The sequence below is a fragment of the Solea senegalensis genome, linkage group LG16 (genome assembly GCF_019176455.1).
Source record: "Solea senegalensis isolate Sse05_10M linkage group LG16, IFAPA_SoseM_1, whole genome shotgun sequence".
NCBI classification, from domain to species: Eukaryota; Metazoa; Chordata; class Actinopteri; order Pleuronectiformes; family Soleidae; genus Solea; species Solea senegalensis.
This window is the reverse complement of record NC_058036.1, coordinates 8,249,612-8,268,545: the sequence shown is the minus strand read 5'-3', so window position 1 is coordinate 8,268,545 and position 18,934 is coordinate 8,249,612. Positions and strand designations below refer to the sequence as shown.

Below are 18,934 nucleotides of genomic sequence, written 5' to 3'. Positions count from 1 at the left end.
GTTTCTATTCACTTTAACCTGTTCTTTTAATCAAATAGTTATATTTATCTGTTATAGAATCTGAAAGGTCCGATTTCTTGTAAAATGTATATTTTACATTAAATTGTATATTTATTATCTGTTTTTATGATATTTGACCTATTTTTGTTTCCTATTCCAGAGCGTGAAGGAGCAAATGATAAATGAAGTATTGTGGTTCTGGCTCTGATTAATCAGGATGTTAGATTGGTAGAGACTGAGCGAACACTGCAAATGCTTCAAATGAACAACGCTCCCCTCTTCCTTATTCTGTGCTTTCTTGTGAGAACCAGGAACCAGGAAAAGGAGAAGGATAAAGGGAAAAATCCTCTTTCATGCTCAGTCGTCTCATAAAGCAGGTATAGTATGTGAACTTCATCTGTCTTCCTCTTGGCTGCGGATGCGTGAGTCAGTGGTTCGACCACCTGCTGCTGCTTTTTCATCAAACTCGGATTAATTCAAAAAATGAAGAAATAAATCACTGCTCGTCTGGTTGGAGGTTTTCATCTCCAGGATGTGGATTCTTCACCTAATGAAAATTATCGGGAATTAGGGTCTTGAAGTTAAAGGGATTATTCATGTTTTTTTCACAGTTGACTTGTGTCACAGTTGAACTCTTCTCATATTTCCAGGTGTAAGCCAGTGACAGGAACTGTGGCACATATGCACAAACTCAACAATTCTATATATTTTGGAGTGCCTCTGCATAAGTATCTCACATGACCCTAAAAGAATGGAGCTATCCCTTTAAGCATTTTCTCACAGCATATTGAGTTTCTGATGGTTTGGATGCACCCTCCTGTGGTAATCAGCAGAAACTGCAGGACTCTGTTTGTGCGTGTGCGTCTTTGTGGACAAATTGTCAAGGAAACCTATGTTTGTGGACATTTTGACTAATTTTAATGGGCTTTTTGAGGCTTAAGTCCTGGTTTTAGGGTTAGGATATTTAGTTGTGATGGTTAGGATGGATGGATGTGTATGTTCTTTTATGGGTATCTTCGTGAGGACGGTTAAGTGTTAGGGTTAGGCACTCAGTTGTAATGGTTAAGTTTTGAATTGTGGTTAGGTTACGGTTAGGGTTAGTCATTAACAATTTATGGTTATTATTCAGATAATGTTTAGGCCAGAGGGGTCAAACTTTAATGACATGAGGGCCTGTGAACGTCTAATCTGGTCAAGAGGGGGCCGGTCTAAAGAAAGAAAAATAGTAGCAGGTGGTCAATATGAGCTAAAACTTCTATCACAAGATTCCATCATGATGTCGCAATAAAGATATTCATCATGATATGTCACAGAACGATGCATATTTCGGTATAATGACATTTATGATGCAAAATAAATCTGTGAATATCAAAAACAGAATAACTGATAATTAAGTCAATAATAACATGAACAACTGTGAGGCTTACAGTGTATATATATATGTAATAAATCATGTAATTTAATGTTGAAGGCAATACATTTAATACTATGATAATTATTACTATTACAAAAAAATACTGCTAGCAAACATATTTAGTATTAAATTGTGTTTAAACACATGATATTAGGTGATGGCACCACTGTTTTAGTCTATCCAAATGAATGGCAGTCAACGCAGTGTTCTAAGAAGAACAGCAGTACAAACCTGTGTGTGTGGGTGAGGGTGAGGGTGAGGGTGTGGACATGAATGACACATTCGTGGAGGGGGGAAAAAAAAAAAAAAAGCAAACTCCTCTTCACATTGAAACGTTATGAGCGGGCAGGAACAGACAAAGCTCAGTCGCTGAGATTTCACTGAACGTGATGGATCCAGAGAAGAAGAGCGTGATTCTGAGGGAAGGATTCCTGGTGAAGAGGGTGAGATATTTTAGTCAAAGACATGAAAATACTAATGATTGATTCCACAAAGTCAGTGTGGTGTGTAGTAAGGTTTTTTTGCTACTTCTTAAAGTGTTAAAGTATAAACAGGACCTTTATTACAACCCTTATCACAGGTCTGTGGTATATAATGTTTATTATACACACAGAAGAGCAGGAAGTGATCTAATCTGATCTAATTCCAGGGTCATTTTGTTCACAACTGGAAGGCCCGCTGGTTCGTGTTGATGCCGGACAAGCTGCAGTATTACAAATATGAAGGAAGTAAAAGAGACTCGTGTCAGAGAGGAAAGATCCTGCTCAAGGACTGTGTGTTGACTTGTCCTTATCTGGAGTATGAAAACCGACCGGTGAGTTCACTTGAGTCTTTCCTTACATTTTTTTTCGAAAATGACAGAGATTTACAAAAGTACTTTTAGGATTTGAAAGTGAGGATCTAACGCCAGCAAACTTCATTACATATTTTCGTGTGCATTTACTCAGTTTCGATCACGTTTATCAACTGATTTTCATATTTTATATTATAGTTTTGTGACATTTGTGAATGCGTTTTCAAACAACAATTCTTATTCTACTATTTTTTTTCTCTAAAGCACGTTCAGTATAAAAATATTAGTATGATTGTTATTATACAACACTGATATATACTGTATTATTTAATTGACAAAGTCAGATTAAAACAGGAAAATAATGTAACATACTGCTATTAGACAGATATATCCAATCCCATTCAATCCAACTTCTGTTTATAAAGCACTTTTAAAAACAATGCAGTTTGCCAACATAATCACGCTGGCACGTCGGATGTGATTCATCTAATACATGTATGTTACATCATTTTTCCTCCAACCAGAGGATTTCAGAAATCAGATTAAATCATAAACAAGAGTTCTCAGAGAGTTCGGCCCTCCACCAAGGTGTAATTACGTTGTCACCTTACTGGTACCTGAAATTTTCCAATTCCAGAAGACTTTCTGAATCTGTATAGAGCTTCACCTGCTTAATATCTTCATTCTGATCTGTAAAGATGTCACTGAGATATACACATCTGAACCATGTTAAATTAAAAGTGCTGCCAAATCCTTTGAGATTCACATGAAATTCAAGTTTTGACAGAGATATGTTTGTTTGTTTTTTTTTACACATAAGATTTTATAAGATACGAAAGCGCAATGCATTCATTTGAAAAAAGTAATTAATTTTTTGGTTTGTTTTTTTGAATGAATTGACTAATGTTTTTTGAGTAATTATTTTTTTTTAGTTATTATTTTAGTGAACGCAATGCGCATCCGTAATAAGAGATTTTTTTCTTGAAGATTTGACCAAATTCTTACCAAAATGTAATAGGAACAAACTTTTGTGATCAAGAAAACCAGATTGATTTGTCAAAACATTTGAACTAACTTACAGATAAATGAAAAGGAATGATGCTGCAGAGTTGCAAGGTAAAACACGTTGTTTACTCTATAATCAGACTCCAGACTGTGGTTTCATAACTTGGTCCACTCAGTGTTTCCCTGTGTTTATGTTTTAATTGGTAGAAACCACACAAAGGGAGGAGCTATATCCTCTAATAAATAAAAGGTTTTTCTTGTTTTTTAAAAAAAAATAAAATAAATATTTCTCAATAGTTGGTGCTGAAGCTGAGAACGACCAATCGGGTGGATCATTTTCTGGAGGCTTGTTCCAGAGAGGAGCGAGACGAGTGGGCAGCTGACATCACTGCTGCTGTGGACAGGCTGCGAGCAGCTGGTGGTGGGAACATGAAGAGCGAGCAGAAACCAGCTGTGTCGCAGTTACACGACATAGACCTCAGGTAAAAACCTCAATTTCTCATCCCGGACCTCATTGTTTTCTCTGTCTCGCCCTGTTTGTTTGTTTGTTTGTTTGTTTAGGTCCGTGTTTTCCATATCACTAATCAGCTCCTCCTCTTTCCCAAAGCAAAGTGCTGGACTCCATGTATGACGTCCACAGTGGCATCAAGATGAGCAGCCACGTGGAGCAGGGCTGCACGTACAGCAACTGCTTCTCAGGTGAGTCAAAGTCAGCATTAAGGGACTCGGTTATATTAGGAGTTACAACATTTGTTTTCACACTTTTGCACTTTTGCAGACATTTCTCCTGGCTATCATTCTACACGTGTATGTTCTGCTTGTGTTTACCCACAATGCCCTGTGTTGTGGTCCGCTTCCTGCATTTGGTTCACTTAAAGCGAACCAAGACCTATGTTTTAGGCAGACCAGAGTCTGTTATTCTTCGTTATTCTTGTTTAAACAAGGGCTTTGTGCTATTTTTATTTCATTTTAATCTTAATTCTTTTTTAAATTTTTTTAATTTTAACTTGTGTGCTCTTTTTTTTTCCTGGTACTTACTGAGTCTGATATGGAGCAACTATAATAAATAGTATAGTAATAAAAGTATTCTGAATCTGATTCTGATTAAGATGAGCTGGTGTCGGAGTTAAAGTCTGAATCAGAATCATTCACCTAAGTTTTTTATTCATAGTTCAATTTCTCTCAATTTCCGGTAAGACATAACAGTTTCTATATATTTGGAACGCATTGGAGGTTTATTATGCCAGATTTAGCCATTTACATCTGTTGCCCCTCAAGCGGTTAATGGTAAAGAACAAAATATACATTTACATAAAACGTCAAAAGCAAACAACAATACAAACTGTATGATCCTGCAGACTGGATCACAGGGAACCATAAGATCCAAAGTGTTCATGTGGGATGTGGTTGCAGGTTCATCTGTGGTGGACTGGCTGGTCTTCATGCAGCTGGCTCTGAACCGCGTCGAGGCCGTGACTCTGGCCACTGCCCTGCTGGAGGAGGGTTTCCTACGGACTGTGGGTCAGAAGAGTGTGGAGGCCCTGCGCACCGCCGGCCTCACCGAGCAGTTCATGGACGACTCCACTGCACTGTACAGCTTTGTGAGTGTGATGACTGACACCTGACATTCACAAGTACCTCATCATATTATGTACAATAAACCCAGATTTAATCTCGGATAGTGGAAGGAAATTCAACACTTAAATGTATAATCCCAGTCTGACAGTTTGACAAAAAGAGGCAGCGTGAAGGCCGAGACGTCGCTGTCTGCAGTGGAGCTGAGTGGACAAGTCGTAAAGACGGGATATCTGCTGAAACAGGTAAACACACTGTTTTAAACTGCGTTAAACTGCGTTAAAATAACATTTACTACTAGTTTCACACGCACCCTTTAAGAAAAAGTGTTGTTATTAAAATGAATTTAACTATAATGTATTAAGCAGCATACAACATACAATTTAATACAATTTTAGAAATGATGTACTGCTCTATCGCAAAGTGAGAAACCTTGTTTAAATGGGTTATTAACATGTATAACTGCATTATCAACTAGTCAGATACTGTACTTTATTAAATAAATAAATAAAGAACAGCCAGGGAAGTTCTTCACAAACCTCAAAGCAACAAACGTTAGTTCTTTTATATCAGGCCTGTAAAACTGTTTTATTAAAGTTTGATCTGTTTTATGATCAAATAACCTGATGTGTTTGAATGAATGTGATAATCTTTGATCACAGGGACACCGACGCAAGAACTGGAAGGTGCGGCTGTTTGTGCTGCGTTCGGAGCCTGATTTCCTTCACTACTATGATCCCACAAGAGTGAGTGTACAAGACAAAGTCCAATTTACCAGAGGGTTGAATCCTTATCTGATCAAAGAACGTGTGTTTTTATGTCGTCATGTGGTTTTCCAGCCCAGTTTTATTTGCCTTCATTACTCACAATAGTTTTCAGTAAATGTTCATCAGACGTGAGTCAGTCTGATCGTCTGTCACTCATGCCACAGGATGACCTCAACCCTGTGGGCGGGTTCTCACTGCGCGGCTGTCTGGTGTCGTCTCTGGGCGATAACGGAGTTCCCTCAGGTGAGTCAGCGTCTCAAACTCCACCTGACGCCTGACGTCTTCTGCTTTTACAAACGACTATGATGTATGAGGGATCATTTAATTTATCTACTGTTTTCAAATATTCCTTATTTGAGTAGTATTTCCTTATTTTATATATGTTTTTTTCCCCGTTTTCTTAGTTAAACAATGTGGGGTTTTTTTTGCTTTATTTTGCATTATTTGTACACACTTATTTGTTAAATAAGAGTGTTTAACAAAAAAGGAAAGCCAAGCAATTTAGAATGATACTGCTAACTTAGTTGAACTCTGAAATTCTGGTAATAAATCTGGCAATATAAGGCCTATTTTTCATTTTGCAATAAAAAACAACAATAAATGTATCCCATTACACGTTTTCTCAGTGTAAATAAAACCTAATTTATTATTATTACTTATTTTCCAGAAGCAGGACTTCTAAATATCTGTAGGTTTTCCTGCCCTGAATGCATCACAATGAACTTGTTTGACTCCAGTGATCTTTGAGCAGATTTTGACAGCACTATACAAACTGTTCTTATAATTAATGAACTTAAAGACAGCTTTACTTAAACCTGGTTGTCTTCATTTCCCCTTTTTTTGCACAGGTGTGAAGGGCAACATTCAAGGAAACCTGTTTAAGATCATCACTCAGGCTGACACACATTATTTCATCCAGGCGCCGAGTCACCAGGAGAAGATGGAATGGATTGAAGCGATCAGCAAGCAGACGTGAATCAGCAGATCTGGTTTGAAACACTGAATTTACACATTCTGTGAATGTCCTGCAGCAAGAAAAACAGATTTTCTATTTTTTTTAATCCTCAAAAAGTTGGAAACTATCCTAGCCTGACTATATTTAATTTCACAATGTGTATATAGAAGTTTTTGATTTTGATTTTTCTAAACAACTGTAGCATTTCTCCAGTGTAAAGTTCATTTAGTCAAAAAATGTTCATGTATCTTTCTAGATTTTTTATTTTTTTTAATCCACAACATTTATTCTTTGATTTATCAGTAATTAATAACTTAATAAAATATAATACTTTCTTTGGTATTGAATAAGTGATTCCCATCTTTTCTCACTTGTAAAGACCCCAAAAAGTCCCCAAAAAACGTAAAACTCATTATGGTTTTTTGGTTTTTTAATTACTAATTATTATCTCAGATTAAACTGATTTAAGTGAGTTAATGCAAATTATCCATCAGTTTCCCTTAAGGTCCAAATTAAACATTATGATTTTTTTTAAGTACAGAATATGTGCATTGATAAAAACCTAACTGATTTCCATTATAGTTTCATACTTTGGCTCCTATTATGAAAAATGTTTTCAACTCATTGATGTGGTCTGAATGTCTTAGATTTGACATCCTGTTTGGAATATTCCTGTTATATTTGGCACTTGTGCCTGAGGGAAGGATCTGATGGTAAATCAACATACAAGTAGAGACAAGAAAGCCCTCATTTTTCACCGTCGTCATCTAGTTTGAGTTCAGACTGGTTGCCGGCGGCGACGCTCCCCGCCATCACAGACTGACACTCCCTCTCAACAAGCCGAGTCCGGCCTTAATCTGACTGACTCAAGCCTGAGCCTCAGTGTAGTGAAGTCATTAGTGACACAAAACCCGAGCTGAAATATGTGGGTTCTAAAATCGACCGCAAAGTTAAACACAAGAACAACAACAAAAAAAACTATAATAACAACAACTTTGATTTATTGCAATGAAGTAAAGTTAACGAGTAAAATTCAGCTAAAAAGTGCTCGTTGTAAATAAAAACGTACAGAAACTTTTAAGTATAAGTCTTTAAAGGGATAGTTCAGGTTTGTTACGGTCATGGTCTACAGAGTGCAGGAGTCTTAATTTTAACAGAAGTCCGACTTAGTCCCACGCGTCTGTTTTGCATGTTTACAGGTAAAGGCTAATGACATTTTTGCCAGATAAAGTTACCATCATAAAGCTAACATTGGTTAGTCCTAACATTTTTTTTTTTTACAGCATTTTTGGATCAACTGTACATCTATAAACATGATGCGTCTGCTTACGCGGTGACATATCACGTCCCATTTGTTGGTCCCAATTTTAACCACCAGCCCAGTAACCCAGTTCCAAGAGACAAGGGGTCAAGAGGTCAGGGTAAAAATTAGCAATGGGATTCTAGTGATGGTCAGCAATGAACATGTGTCATTGTACAGTACATTACACAACTTCACTAAAAAAACAAAAAAAACAACCTAAACTATCCCTTTAAGTTTAACCAAAAACCCTTTACCTTTGAGTCAAATCTGGAGGCAAATTCAGAGGAAGGAAACACACTGTGTGTATTATGGACATGCACTAATGTCACGGCTATGTGATTTTTAAATGACGACACCTGTTACAATACTTTAGTCGGGCTCACACAATGACAATCGATTGACTCACTTTGAAAAACATTCATCTTCATGCGGGCGCTCGGAAACGTTAAGTGCTGTCAGAAGGTTAAATTCATGTGCTCTCACTGACGACGCAGCGATGGGAAAATATCGTGTGTTTAGTCTTAACTCACTTCAGTTCAAATCACATTCGTCAGACTTAAGTCGAACAGGTAATCTAGTGAAGGCACTTTGTCTTAACACGTGATTACGAGGCAGCTTTTCTTTTTTTTTTTTGCAAGTGGAAACACATCATCCCCATCGAAAGGTCAAATTATTCACTCAAGGAGGGGGCTCTACTCTAATCACATTATGTAGTTTACTGTCCCGGGTTAGGCCACTTTAGTGAGCTGCACATCTCCAAACACTCGTAGGGAGGTGAGGGAGGCAAGCGGGGAGAGGCGGTGGGTGAAGCCGCACAGAGGCTGTCCGTCCACCAAGATACGAAACTGCTGGTGCTCACAGACGATCTCCATCTTAAAAGAGTCACAGAGAATAGAAAAGAGGGGAAACATCACATACTGCATCTGAATATTTTACAACACGTCAAACTGGTGGCCCCGGGGGCCATATGTGGCCCTCCAGTCGATTACTGTGCGAGGTGATGGAATAGAGACGGAATATAAGACTAAATGTATTTGCCGGCAATATTTTTATAATAGTAATAAGACATTCGGTTGTAATTTATTGCTTTATTAAATGTATTACACTCAACATGACATTACATATATTTAAGCTGTTTTAATCCCAATTATCCTCGTCAATATTTGCTAATTCATCATAAATATGTTTTTATTGTGAATCATTTTATATGAAAACAAGCACTTTTGCAATTCTGTCTAATATCATAATGAATATCTCATATTGCCCACCGACTATAAATAGTTGTTTTTTCCACTTTTTTTCCCCCTCTATATCGGTCCCCGCTTGACCAGACGAGATGCTCATTGGCCCCCAGGTCATTTGAGTTTGACACCTCTGTTTTACACTATACATATCAGCCTGAATCACATGCAGCATGGACGTCAACAAGTGAATAAATAAAAGGTCACGGGTTTGGATTATGAGGATTAACAAAACATATTTATACATACTACAAAGGCTCACTGTGAAGTCTTGTATTACTGAGGAACCACTGCAGTTTTTATGACCATATCCTTGATTTGTTTTTATTTTTTTCCACGTGCATGGACATGCACCAGTGCTCACATATTTCTGCACAATTGTTAATCCACCAGCAAAGTTAGAGAAGAGAGAACCTGCGCGTTTTTGTTTTTTTTTCATTTGGAAACTGTGATACAACAACATGACAGGGCAGAAAATGGATCCAGATCTGTTTCTACACGTCTACATAGTGTAAACTTAAAGGTCCTGTGTCTAACATTTAGGAAGAATTATTGGCAAAAAATGGAATATGTTTATATTTTATATGTTAATATGTTAGCATCATTTCTAATGAAAAAATAATTTGATTTCATTGCCTTAGAATAAGCTTTTTATATGTACTGTCGCCTCTGTCTCGATGTGCTTGGGAAAGCGAGTGTGTGTGGTTAAGTAGCACTGTACTATCAGTGCTCTCATTTGTTTCATTAAAATTACTGTAATTTATTCACTTTTTATGATAATTAATTATTAATTGTTTTATTCCTGTATGTCTTTCGATGATCTTAACTTTCACTTGTTGTCTTTTCCATTATTTCTCTACCGATGTGCCTGCTAAGCTTTTGAATGGCCTTTAAATTGCGGTTGGCTTCCTTAGGCTGGACCTGTATCTGAGAACAACCCACAGTCGTGTGTCCACATGTGTCTCGTTAATACTTATATTGATATTATTATGATTAGTAAAGCGCTTTGAGGCAAAATTGTGACAATATAATAAATATTATATATAATAAAATTAACTAAACTGAGTGTCAAACTGTAAGTGCCGTATCAAACACAGCACAGTCAGTGAAAATTAGACTTGTTGTTAGAAGTACCTTGAAAGCTTCTCCAGCTGCAAATGGAAAGAAGGAGAGGGTGTTTTCAGACGGACCCCACTTTCCAGCCAGACGGGCGTTACGTTGGACAGCCTTGTCCCTGAAAGTGACCTTCAGCTGAAGACCCACATCAGCCTCTGTGTCCTCCTCCCGAGGTTTACTGGACACAGTCACCTCCATGCTGAGGTGATGCACACACATACACAACACAATGGTTCTTTCTTTCTTTCTTTCTTTCTTTCTTTTCATTTTAAATACAAAGAAGAACAGTGACATCTTCAGGTCTTTACGACAACTTCGCTGTAGCAAAAAGTGGCAAGACTGAAAAAAACAAATGGTCATGTTTGTTTACTACATTTAAATGGAAATATTTCATCATTTTTATATTATACAATATTTTCACTCTTTAAAGATTATAATAATATAAGAGAGAAAATAACAGACAACAATGACAGTGCTGTTCTGCGTCAACATAATTTAATAATAATTTACAATAAATACCTTAAATAAATAACGTAACAACTTATTTTTAACTCAGAGTTCTGAGCAGCTCTATCTTATCCTGCTATAACAGAAGGCTAAAAAAAAAATCACATCAATTAAAACAACACATTTAATACATTGCGTGTAGAAATGAAATGTAATCAACATCTTGTTTAAACCACTTATCAGCAACATATTTTTGGCAACATCAGCAGAGATTTAGTCATTTCAGCTAAAGGGAATCATATTGAATCACTAACAATAAAATAAATTCCCATGACATGTTAAATCTAAACTAAACATTGTTTGTTTATATTCAGTATCTTTGTAGAATTCTTTGGTTGGTTGGTTGGTTGGTTTACTGCACATAATAACTGACTGAATAAATAAATAAGTAACCTGATGTTATCAGCAGGAGAATTTCCAGATCTCATGGGATTTGCGCGTTTCCCAACCGGCATGAACAGACTAATCCATATTTAGACAAATATATTTTCCCATGGAAAGTGTGGACTCTGGCCAGTGCATCTTTATCCCCTTCATGTGTGCAACAGTGTGGCTTCATTAATAAATAATTATTAGCATTTAATTGTGGTATGCAAATGTACGTGTGTGTGTGTGTGTGTGTGTGTTTGTGCACTAACCTCTTGGGTTTTTTGTCAACAATTCCCATAACCACCAGTTTCATTGAAGGCCTCAGACCCCCCTTTATCTCTCCGATGTACTCCCCCTGCATGTGGAACAATAGAGAAGGAGAAAAATGTATAAACACTGTGATCGAGGATGAGGCCTGCTGTGCTGCTGCTGCTGCTGCTACTGGACAAGGACAAGGCAGTGTTTTAAATATTTGCTCTCTCATCTCTACACAGTCTGCAAAGGCACCAATGGAAACAATAGCTTAATTGACTCAGTGACTCAGCTGCACTCACTAAAGTGGGGCTGCTGTTGTTTCACCATACTGAACAGAGGAATTCGATCACAATAAAATCACAAAATTTGCACCCAAATATCTTGAATGCACGCAGATGCAGTGATAAATAAAAGGGAAGGCAGATACATACATTTTCTTTCTTGTCCTTTTCTTCCATCCCACTCAGGGCGTGATGCACCGTGGAGATTTCGAGCTTTCAATGATAGATTCTGCCTTGAGCTGGCAAACCCCGCCTGCTCCACGTTGTCATGGAGACAGTCAGGGGCTCACAATGTGGCTGCGATGATGGTGAGAGACTGGCGAGAAAGAAGGTGGTGATGGTGGCGGTGGGGAGGTCTTATAACAGCCTGATAATACTACATTTAGACACGACAATAGATGTAAATCAAATAAGATTAAATAAAATAAAAATAAATAAATAATATTAAATTAAAATAATTTAAAGATATCATTGTAGAATAGGGGGAAAGGATTGACTTTTTTAGACTGGTTTAGTTTTAATTGGTTTTGTTTACCTTGCTTAGTTTAGTTTAGTTTTTATTGTTTTTCTTCTTTTGCACATCTACAGAGCCCCATGACATGACAAGGTGGAAGAAAACTCTATTTAGTGGCCACAAATTAATATTTCATGAACACAAAATAGAGTTTTTATTCTGCATTTCATGTGTGGGGCTCTGTACGTCACCTGTCTATGTTTATGTTGTCAGAACACACAACAGTTTTCTGAATACAGTGCTATGTTGCCTTCACTTGCATCTCTGTCTCTCTGATTATTTGGCCCCAAGAGTGGAGCAAAAATGGAGCAAAATCTGATTCATGGGATCAGAATGTTTCATGTAAAACAAACAATATTTGCATTCTCAACATGACTCACTCATGAGTTTAATAACCTCATCATTTTCCATGACAACAGTGATCCAGTTGTATTCATCTGTCCCCACAGACATTTCTGTTATGGTCTGTGTCACTTCTACATCTCTATATTTGGTTGTGTTTTCTGAATTTGCTGAATATTTCTCTGTTTGGTTGTGTCAAATCCAGTCTCCTTTTTTTCCCTCTCAGGGTCAATGTGGAGTCTAGGTCTCATGATCTTTAATCTCCTTGATTACAATCCTAATGTTGCTCAATTATGCTATTCAGTTAAATTAAGTTGGTTTCAGTTCAGTTTAATTGTATTGGCACTGACAAGAATAATGTAACACTATCTTATTTCACATGTATACCGTTGTTATTTATAGTTTATTACAGAAAAATAATGATGATTTATTTCTTGATAGTTATGTCTGGGATAGTAACGACACTTTGCCTGTTTTCCTCCTTGAATTAAACAATAAAACAATACCATGTTTTATCACTGTGTAAATCATTCTTGCCCTTACGTTTATACGTTATAAACTCATAATAACACCAAGTAATTTGGTTTGTTTATGTACTTTCCCACAGCGCGTGAAGGCAGCAGTAAATTTGCCTTTTGGGAACGCCCCCCTCGTGCCAACCTTTGACCAACCAGCGTTGGAGAAGCAGCTGATTTTGTCACATGACCAACATCATGTAGCTAACCTAGCCGTTTAGCATAACAGGTCAACAGTGAGCAGGAGAGACAGCAGCAGGAGAAGCTAATGCTGTAAACAAATAATCCGCGGTTTGTCTTTGGGAACTCGGAAATGAGTAAGTGTTTATGTTAAATATTCGCTAGTTTGTAGCAGTTTTGTGTGTGTCGCTGTCATGGAAGTTAGCTCGTTTACTTAATGTTCTCAGCCACAGCAAGTCAGCATTATTGTGGTTAATGCTAATGCTAACCTGGCTGTCAACGCTGAGACAGACGGTGAAGACAACGTTTAAAAAGCTCGTGAATACCACATTTCTTACTGCTGATAGTTGTTAAATTTCATGTGATTGTCTCTACCAACGTGGTTTGTTTGTAAAACTAACTTATGGTGAAGAGGGTACAAGTAAATGTGTCTTACAGAAACATAATCATAAATGTAATGTCTTATCATGTTAGGAAACTGCACCTGTTAATTGTGTGTCAAATCAAAATGTTCAATACATTGATTTTCAAACTTCTGTTATAGATATAATATACTGGTATAAAAATATATGACAATTTCTGCAGTGTAATTTAATTTCTGAAACCAGTCTTCACTGTACCTTAAAATATTATTGCTACACACAAACACCAACTGTTGTGAGTTGTGAATGTGAGGATAAGTATATTATAATATCTAAATTAAGAGAGAAATAGGCTCACACGGTTGGTGTAGTGGTTAGCACTCTTGCCTTTGCAGCAGGAAGACCCTGATTTTCTGCATGGAGCCAGGGTGTATCCCACCTATTGCCCTATGTCAGCTGAGACTGGCACAGCACCCCCCACGATGCTCATGTGGAGGATAAAGACGTAGAAAATGGATGGATGGAGAATTAGGCTAATGAAGTTAAAATAATAGAATAATAAAGATTTAGAAAAATACAAATAATATGCAAGACAAGTACAACCTTAAAGTAATTGTACATTTTCATAATCAAGATAAAGTCAGGAGAAATAAACTGTTTTTATTGTTCCACCATGTATGCCTGGTTTAATGATCACAAATATATACATGGTTTTATACATGTCAAGTGTAAATCAATTTTGATGACTTATTAATTATAGAATCTAATTTATGCTATTACTTGGCTAGTGATTGCCTTTTTATTCTTCTTAAATGATGCTGTTCAGTCATTAAAACTTTGCCTTTTTCATCCAAAAATGTTTATTTAATATGTATAATATATGTATTAATATATTTTAATTAAAATATATAAGTACGCAAGCATTAAAAGCACAGATTGGAGGATATACCATACTAAATGTTTAAGTAACTTTGTTTATTGCTTGCTATTAGTATTATTATTATTATTATTATTATTGTTATATTATAATTATTATATTTCATCAAATGGAGGAAGAAAGAAAGTGGGACATACCTAGCCAAAAACAAACAAACAACAAAAAAAGGCAGTGTGTTTTATTTAAGTTTCCCAAACTGTGTGATCTCCTTCTGTTTCAGGTGAAACCAGCTCCACAGTGTTCCTTGGCTACAGGTCAGTAAACGTGGCTGTCCAGCTGTGACCGCTGAGCAGAGGAGTGTCACAGTGAACGTGGCCATGTATCCCTTCAACAGTGAGGCTGAGACCTCACTTAAGGATCTGTTTGACTATTTCAAGAGGTGCCTGCAGCATGGAGAGTGGGAGCTGGCCAGCGCCTGTGTGCCACAGCTGGTCAACTCCACTCTGTCAGAAAACCTTCAAGACATTATCAAAGCTATCGTCTGCCATCCTTACAAATTAAAGTGAGTCACGTAAATGCAGATTCACATCATCATTTTCTCATGTATCAGAAACCAGTGTTTAAACAAATTATGTGTATGTTTATTGTGACGTAGCGTTAAAGGATGTGTGTGTTGATTTCTTAGATGGGAGTCCAAGGGCAGTCCTCACAAACTGGCTTGGTTTTGGCTCCAGGTTTTGGAGAAATGGACAGAAGAGAAGGTGAAAACACAAAGAAACAAGTTTTAGCCAACGCAGTTATGGTGTCATATCCCTTTGTTTGTTATTTTGTCTCTCTGTGTGTTTGTTAGCAGGATTAAATTCGATAAATTGGTAGGATAAATTCGTAGAAAGAACCTATTACAAATCCAAGTTGATCCAAGTTGTCCCATTGTGTGATAGGGACCTTTTTTTAACAGCTGAAAGACTTTTAACACCAAAACAAAAGACCAAAACAGGATGTTGTGATGACGCATGCAAAAACTGCAGCCAGCATGCGCCTGTCTATTCCTGCTTAGAGTCTGTCCAAGATCAGACTCTAAGATCGGACTCTCATCAATAAAATGGTTCCAACAAGATGTGAATACACGGTGGAACAGCGCCTATTAAATGCTGGAAAGCCTCTTTGCGCAAAATCGAAACTTGGCTACATACAGCGCAGATTATGAACTCCCTGTGACATTCCCTCGGATCCACTGCACTTTGTTGCGCCTGTACTCGATCCTCATGATTAAGGTCATAACTTGGATGTGGGGATAAAGCAGCGTGTTGAGAAATGATCCAGGCACAGCGGTGCTCTGTGTGTCTGTCTGCACCAGATTAGGGACATGCACCCTCGTTGTCTGATATGTTCGATAAAATCCTCCTAAATATTTTCATAGATTCTTAATTGATTTATTCTTTGAAGCATGAATAATAATCTATACAATTGCAGTGCATTGACTTTAGTGGGGTAAGTACACACAGTCCCAGCCATAACAACAAAATTAGATTAAAAAAACAATGGTATCAACAGGTAACAAGCTACATTTGAGTTATACATACTTTATTAGCCCTTTATAATTGTGCCTTTTTTTGACTTAAGTTGAAATAACATAAAATTGCAACATTGCAAATATGGATGAGCCAATACAACCTAGTACATACAAACCTAGTATTAGTGTTGCTCCAATACCATGCGTCACCTTACACAGACTGTAAAAATAGAAAGTTAGCAACAGTATTTTTGTATTACTCTAGTATTTCTTCTTTATGGAAGAACATTTGTTACACAGTTAGAGAATTTTGTCTCGGAAATTGCTTGAAATGTCTGTAGGTGGTAAATACATGAAATAATAGTATATTGGTATCGGTAGACACAAACAGGTTGTGATATCGGTATTGACCCAAAAAATATATCAAGCCATTCTCCCTAATTGTATGTCAATTCAATTGTATGTCATTCTATATAAAAAGGTGTTTTGAAGAACCACCAACAGTTTGACTTGCTGTAATAACACTTGTTTTGCTCTTCAGGTTCCTCCCAGCGTCAGGAGAGAGTTGGAGTTCCTACTGCTCCTGGAAGAACTGGGTTCAGAGGGCATAACAGAGACTGTTCTTAAGGTTACTGTATTTTTTACTTTTGTTGACAATCAAACTAGTAATAACAAAGACACACAAACTAATGAATTTCATTTTAATAAGTACTCTAATACTAGGTTTGCTCAAACTGATTATCTTTTTCTCTGTTTTTACTGCCTTGATACTGAACAGAAAATAAAACTGAGATAAATGTTCTATTCCGCAGGAATTGCACCTTTCCTTTCTGAACACTCAGCCGGACCAAACAACTGCAAATGCTGCTGTCGAGTCCTGCCTTCGAACCTTACTGGAGAAGAAGAAGCCCAGACTGGCTCAGTGTTTAGCGCTGTTCTTACAGGTAGACAAACACTGAATATTAAAGTAAAAAAATCACGCGATACAAAAAACAAAACAATATAACATCCTTCGAATTATTTTGTAGATGTTCCATGCCTTTGTTAGCATCTCCAATCAACCTAACCTGAGTCTTGCCTAACAGTTTACATTAACTGAAACTACATGAAATATTTGCTGTTCCTTGTTTTAGCTTTATTTTTTCCCATCTCCTACAGGACGGGTCATCCACAGAGGACCGTACTCTACAGCACACGTTTGTCCAACACCTGCTGAAGAAGCTGAGAAAGCCAGAGCGTAAGCCAGAGAAGGTGGAGCAGTGGGTGGAGGAGATTTATGCAGTTTTGGCGGTGATGCCGTGGAGCTCTCACAGAAGCGGCGAGCAGTTTGAGGCGCTGTGTGAAGAGCTGTGGGCAGCCAGAGACGGCCCACTGAAAGAGGAGAGGGTTCTGAGCTCGCTGCTTCGTCCTCAGTGTGATGCTCTGGTCTCTCTGTACTGCTCCACCGCTCTGAGGCTGCAGAGGGATCATCTACTGAGGAGCACGCCCGACACACAAGGTAGACTGAATATGGGATAATGAGAAGAGCATTTAAGGAAGTACCCTGTACAACCCTGACATTAAAGGTACAAAGTACTTATAGGTGAAGTTTTTTTTTACATGATTAATAGAATAAAGTAGAATTGGAAAAAGCAGTAGAAGATGAGTAAAAGAGTGAGAATACATTTTATTGTCATTACATATGATAAAATGTAAAAAATTAGCTGTGCAGCTCCTTTTTAAAACGTCGCTTTTACATTCACAAATTCCCAGTTACACACTTTCATGCATAAGATATACATTAAGCCACATACGTAATAGTATACACACAAGTAATAATCACCACTCGTACATAAATGTATTTGTAAACATTTTAAACTGAATATTATTTCTACATTTTCTGTCATTTTATGGACCAAACAACTCATAAAATAATAGAGGAAGTAATGGATTGGATCACTGAGGAACATAGGCATCATTTGACAGTAATGATTAATCAGTAAAATGTGATGCGGCTCATCAATGTCTGTGTTTATCGGGACAACAGACTCCTTATCAGCTTGTTTCTATAAAAGATTTCCTCTTCTGAACTGTTTGTGGGTTTTGTTGTTTACTTTTTGTATAATAGTAATGAAACTGGCAAGGTATTTGTAGTCTAAGCTGAGATTAGACTCTTTTGGGGAAATGCAGACATCACCGCTTTCCTCTCTTGATCCCACTTCCGCTTCTGTGACAACCTTTGCTGAGAATCATGAAAATTCATGTGATGTCTCGCTCAGTTGGCGACACTGACCACCGACCAATATTACATCATATTGATATAATAAGGAACGACTACATACAACTTTTTCACGTCCCTTTTTTACTGAAACCACAACATTGAGTATCTTAAACTCCCGATATGGTTCTGATATAATTTATTTTTACTTCTTTGAAACTACAAACAAACATTGTCCTTTTATAAACCAGGCTATTATTTCTCCAGCTTCACTTCAGCTGATTTCCCTTTTTCTTCATTTAGCTCATGAGTCCACACAGCTGACAGTGGCAGATGTGAAGCCCTTGCTCTCGTTTAATCACATGATGGTGGCAGCACACATTTGTCTCTCATCACGGCATGTTGTCTGTGCGTCATGAAACGTTTACACAATATTTTAAGTTGTAATAATAATAATAATATGTTTTGTTGTTCAGCTTGTGTTTCTGAGTTTATTTGCCTCTGTTTCTAAGTAGCAAGAAGATTATTGCACACTGTCTGAACTTGCAAGAATACATTTATTGCTGCGAAGTTCAGTGAGCAATAAAGCAATAAAGGTATTCTTGCAAGTTTAGACAGTGTGCAAGTCTCTCCTTGTTACTTTATGAACAACTTTTTGTTGTTGGCGTACAAATGAGAGTTCACAGATTATTTTTTAGTTTTCCAATCTCGTGGTCTTGACCAGTTTCGCACCAATCCCTACTTATAAAGAGTATTGAATTGGCTCATTTCAATATACAGTATAATGATGCTGTGATTTATAATCCAGTTTATACACAACAATGTCATTAGTTTTTTGCCTCATACTTCCATA

At 37.2% G+C, this 18,934-nt stretch overlaps 3 protein-coding genes across 3 annotated transcripts in view; 2 read left to right on the top strand and 1 right to left on the bottom strand.

Moving 5' to 3' along the window:
- Window positions 1-1,709: 1,709 nt before the first annotated feature.
- plek2 (pleckstrin 2) lies at window positions 1,710-6,768 on the top strand. Its single transcript, XM_044048229.1, has 9 exons — window positions 1,710-1,857; window positions 2,064-2,228; window positions 3,510-3,694; window positions 3,820-3,911; window positions 4,626-4,813; window positions 4,931-5,032; window positions 5,450-5,533; window positions 5,719-5,797; window positions 6,403-6,768. The coding sequence occupies exons 1-9, from the start codon at window positions 1,804-1,806 to the stop codon at window positions 6,528-6,530; spliced, it is 1,077 nt and encodes a 358-aa protein (XP_043904164.1). The 5' UTR covers window positions 1,710-1,803; the 3' UTR covers window positions 6,531-6,768.
- Window positions 6,769-7,488: 720 nt separating this feature from the next.
- Window positions 7,489-11,845, bottom strand: si:ch211-10a23.2 (Galectin-related protein A-like). The gene is made up of 4 exons (XM_044048228.1): window positions 11,732-11,845; window positions 11,315-11,400; window positions 10,188-10,368; window positions 7,489-8,684 (listed from the first exon to the last, which is right to left on the bottom strand). Exons 1-4 carry the CDS (start codon window positions 11,756-11,758, stop codon window positions 8,541-8,543), a joined length of 438 nt encoding a protein of 145 aa, XP_043904163.1. The 5' UTR covers window positions 11,759-11,845; the 3' UTR covers window positions 7,489-8,540.
- A 1,328-nt stretch (window positions 11,846-13,173) lies between these two features.
- zfyve26 (zinc finger, FYVE domain containing 26) overlaps window positions 13,174-18,934 on the top strand; it is a 28,838-nt gene continuing 23,077 nt past the window's right edge. The window contains exons 1-6 of the mRNA XM_044047501.1: window positions 13,174-13,269; window positions 14,652-14,933; window positions 15,057-15,132; window positions 16,426-16,512; window positions 16,697-16,828; window positions 17,043-17,382. Coding sequence (XP_043903436.1) covers window positions 14,749-14,933; window positions 15,057-15,132; window positions 16,426-16,512; window positions 16,697-16,828; window positions 17,043-17,382 — 820 coding nt within the window. The 5' untranslated portion in view covers window positions 13,174-13,269; window positions 14,652-14,748. The remainder of the gene's footprint in view (window positions 13,270-14,651; window positions 14,934-15,056; window positions 15,133-16,425; window positions 16,513-16,696; window positions 16,829-17,042; window positions 17,383-18,934) is intronic.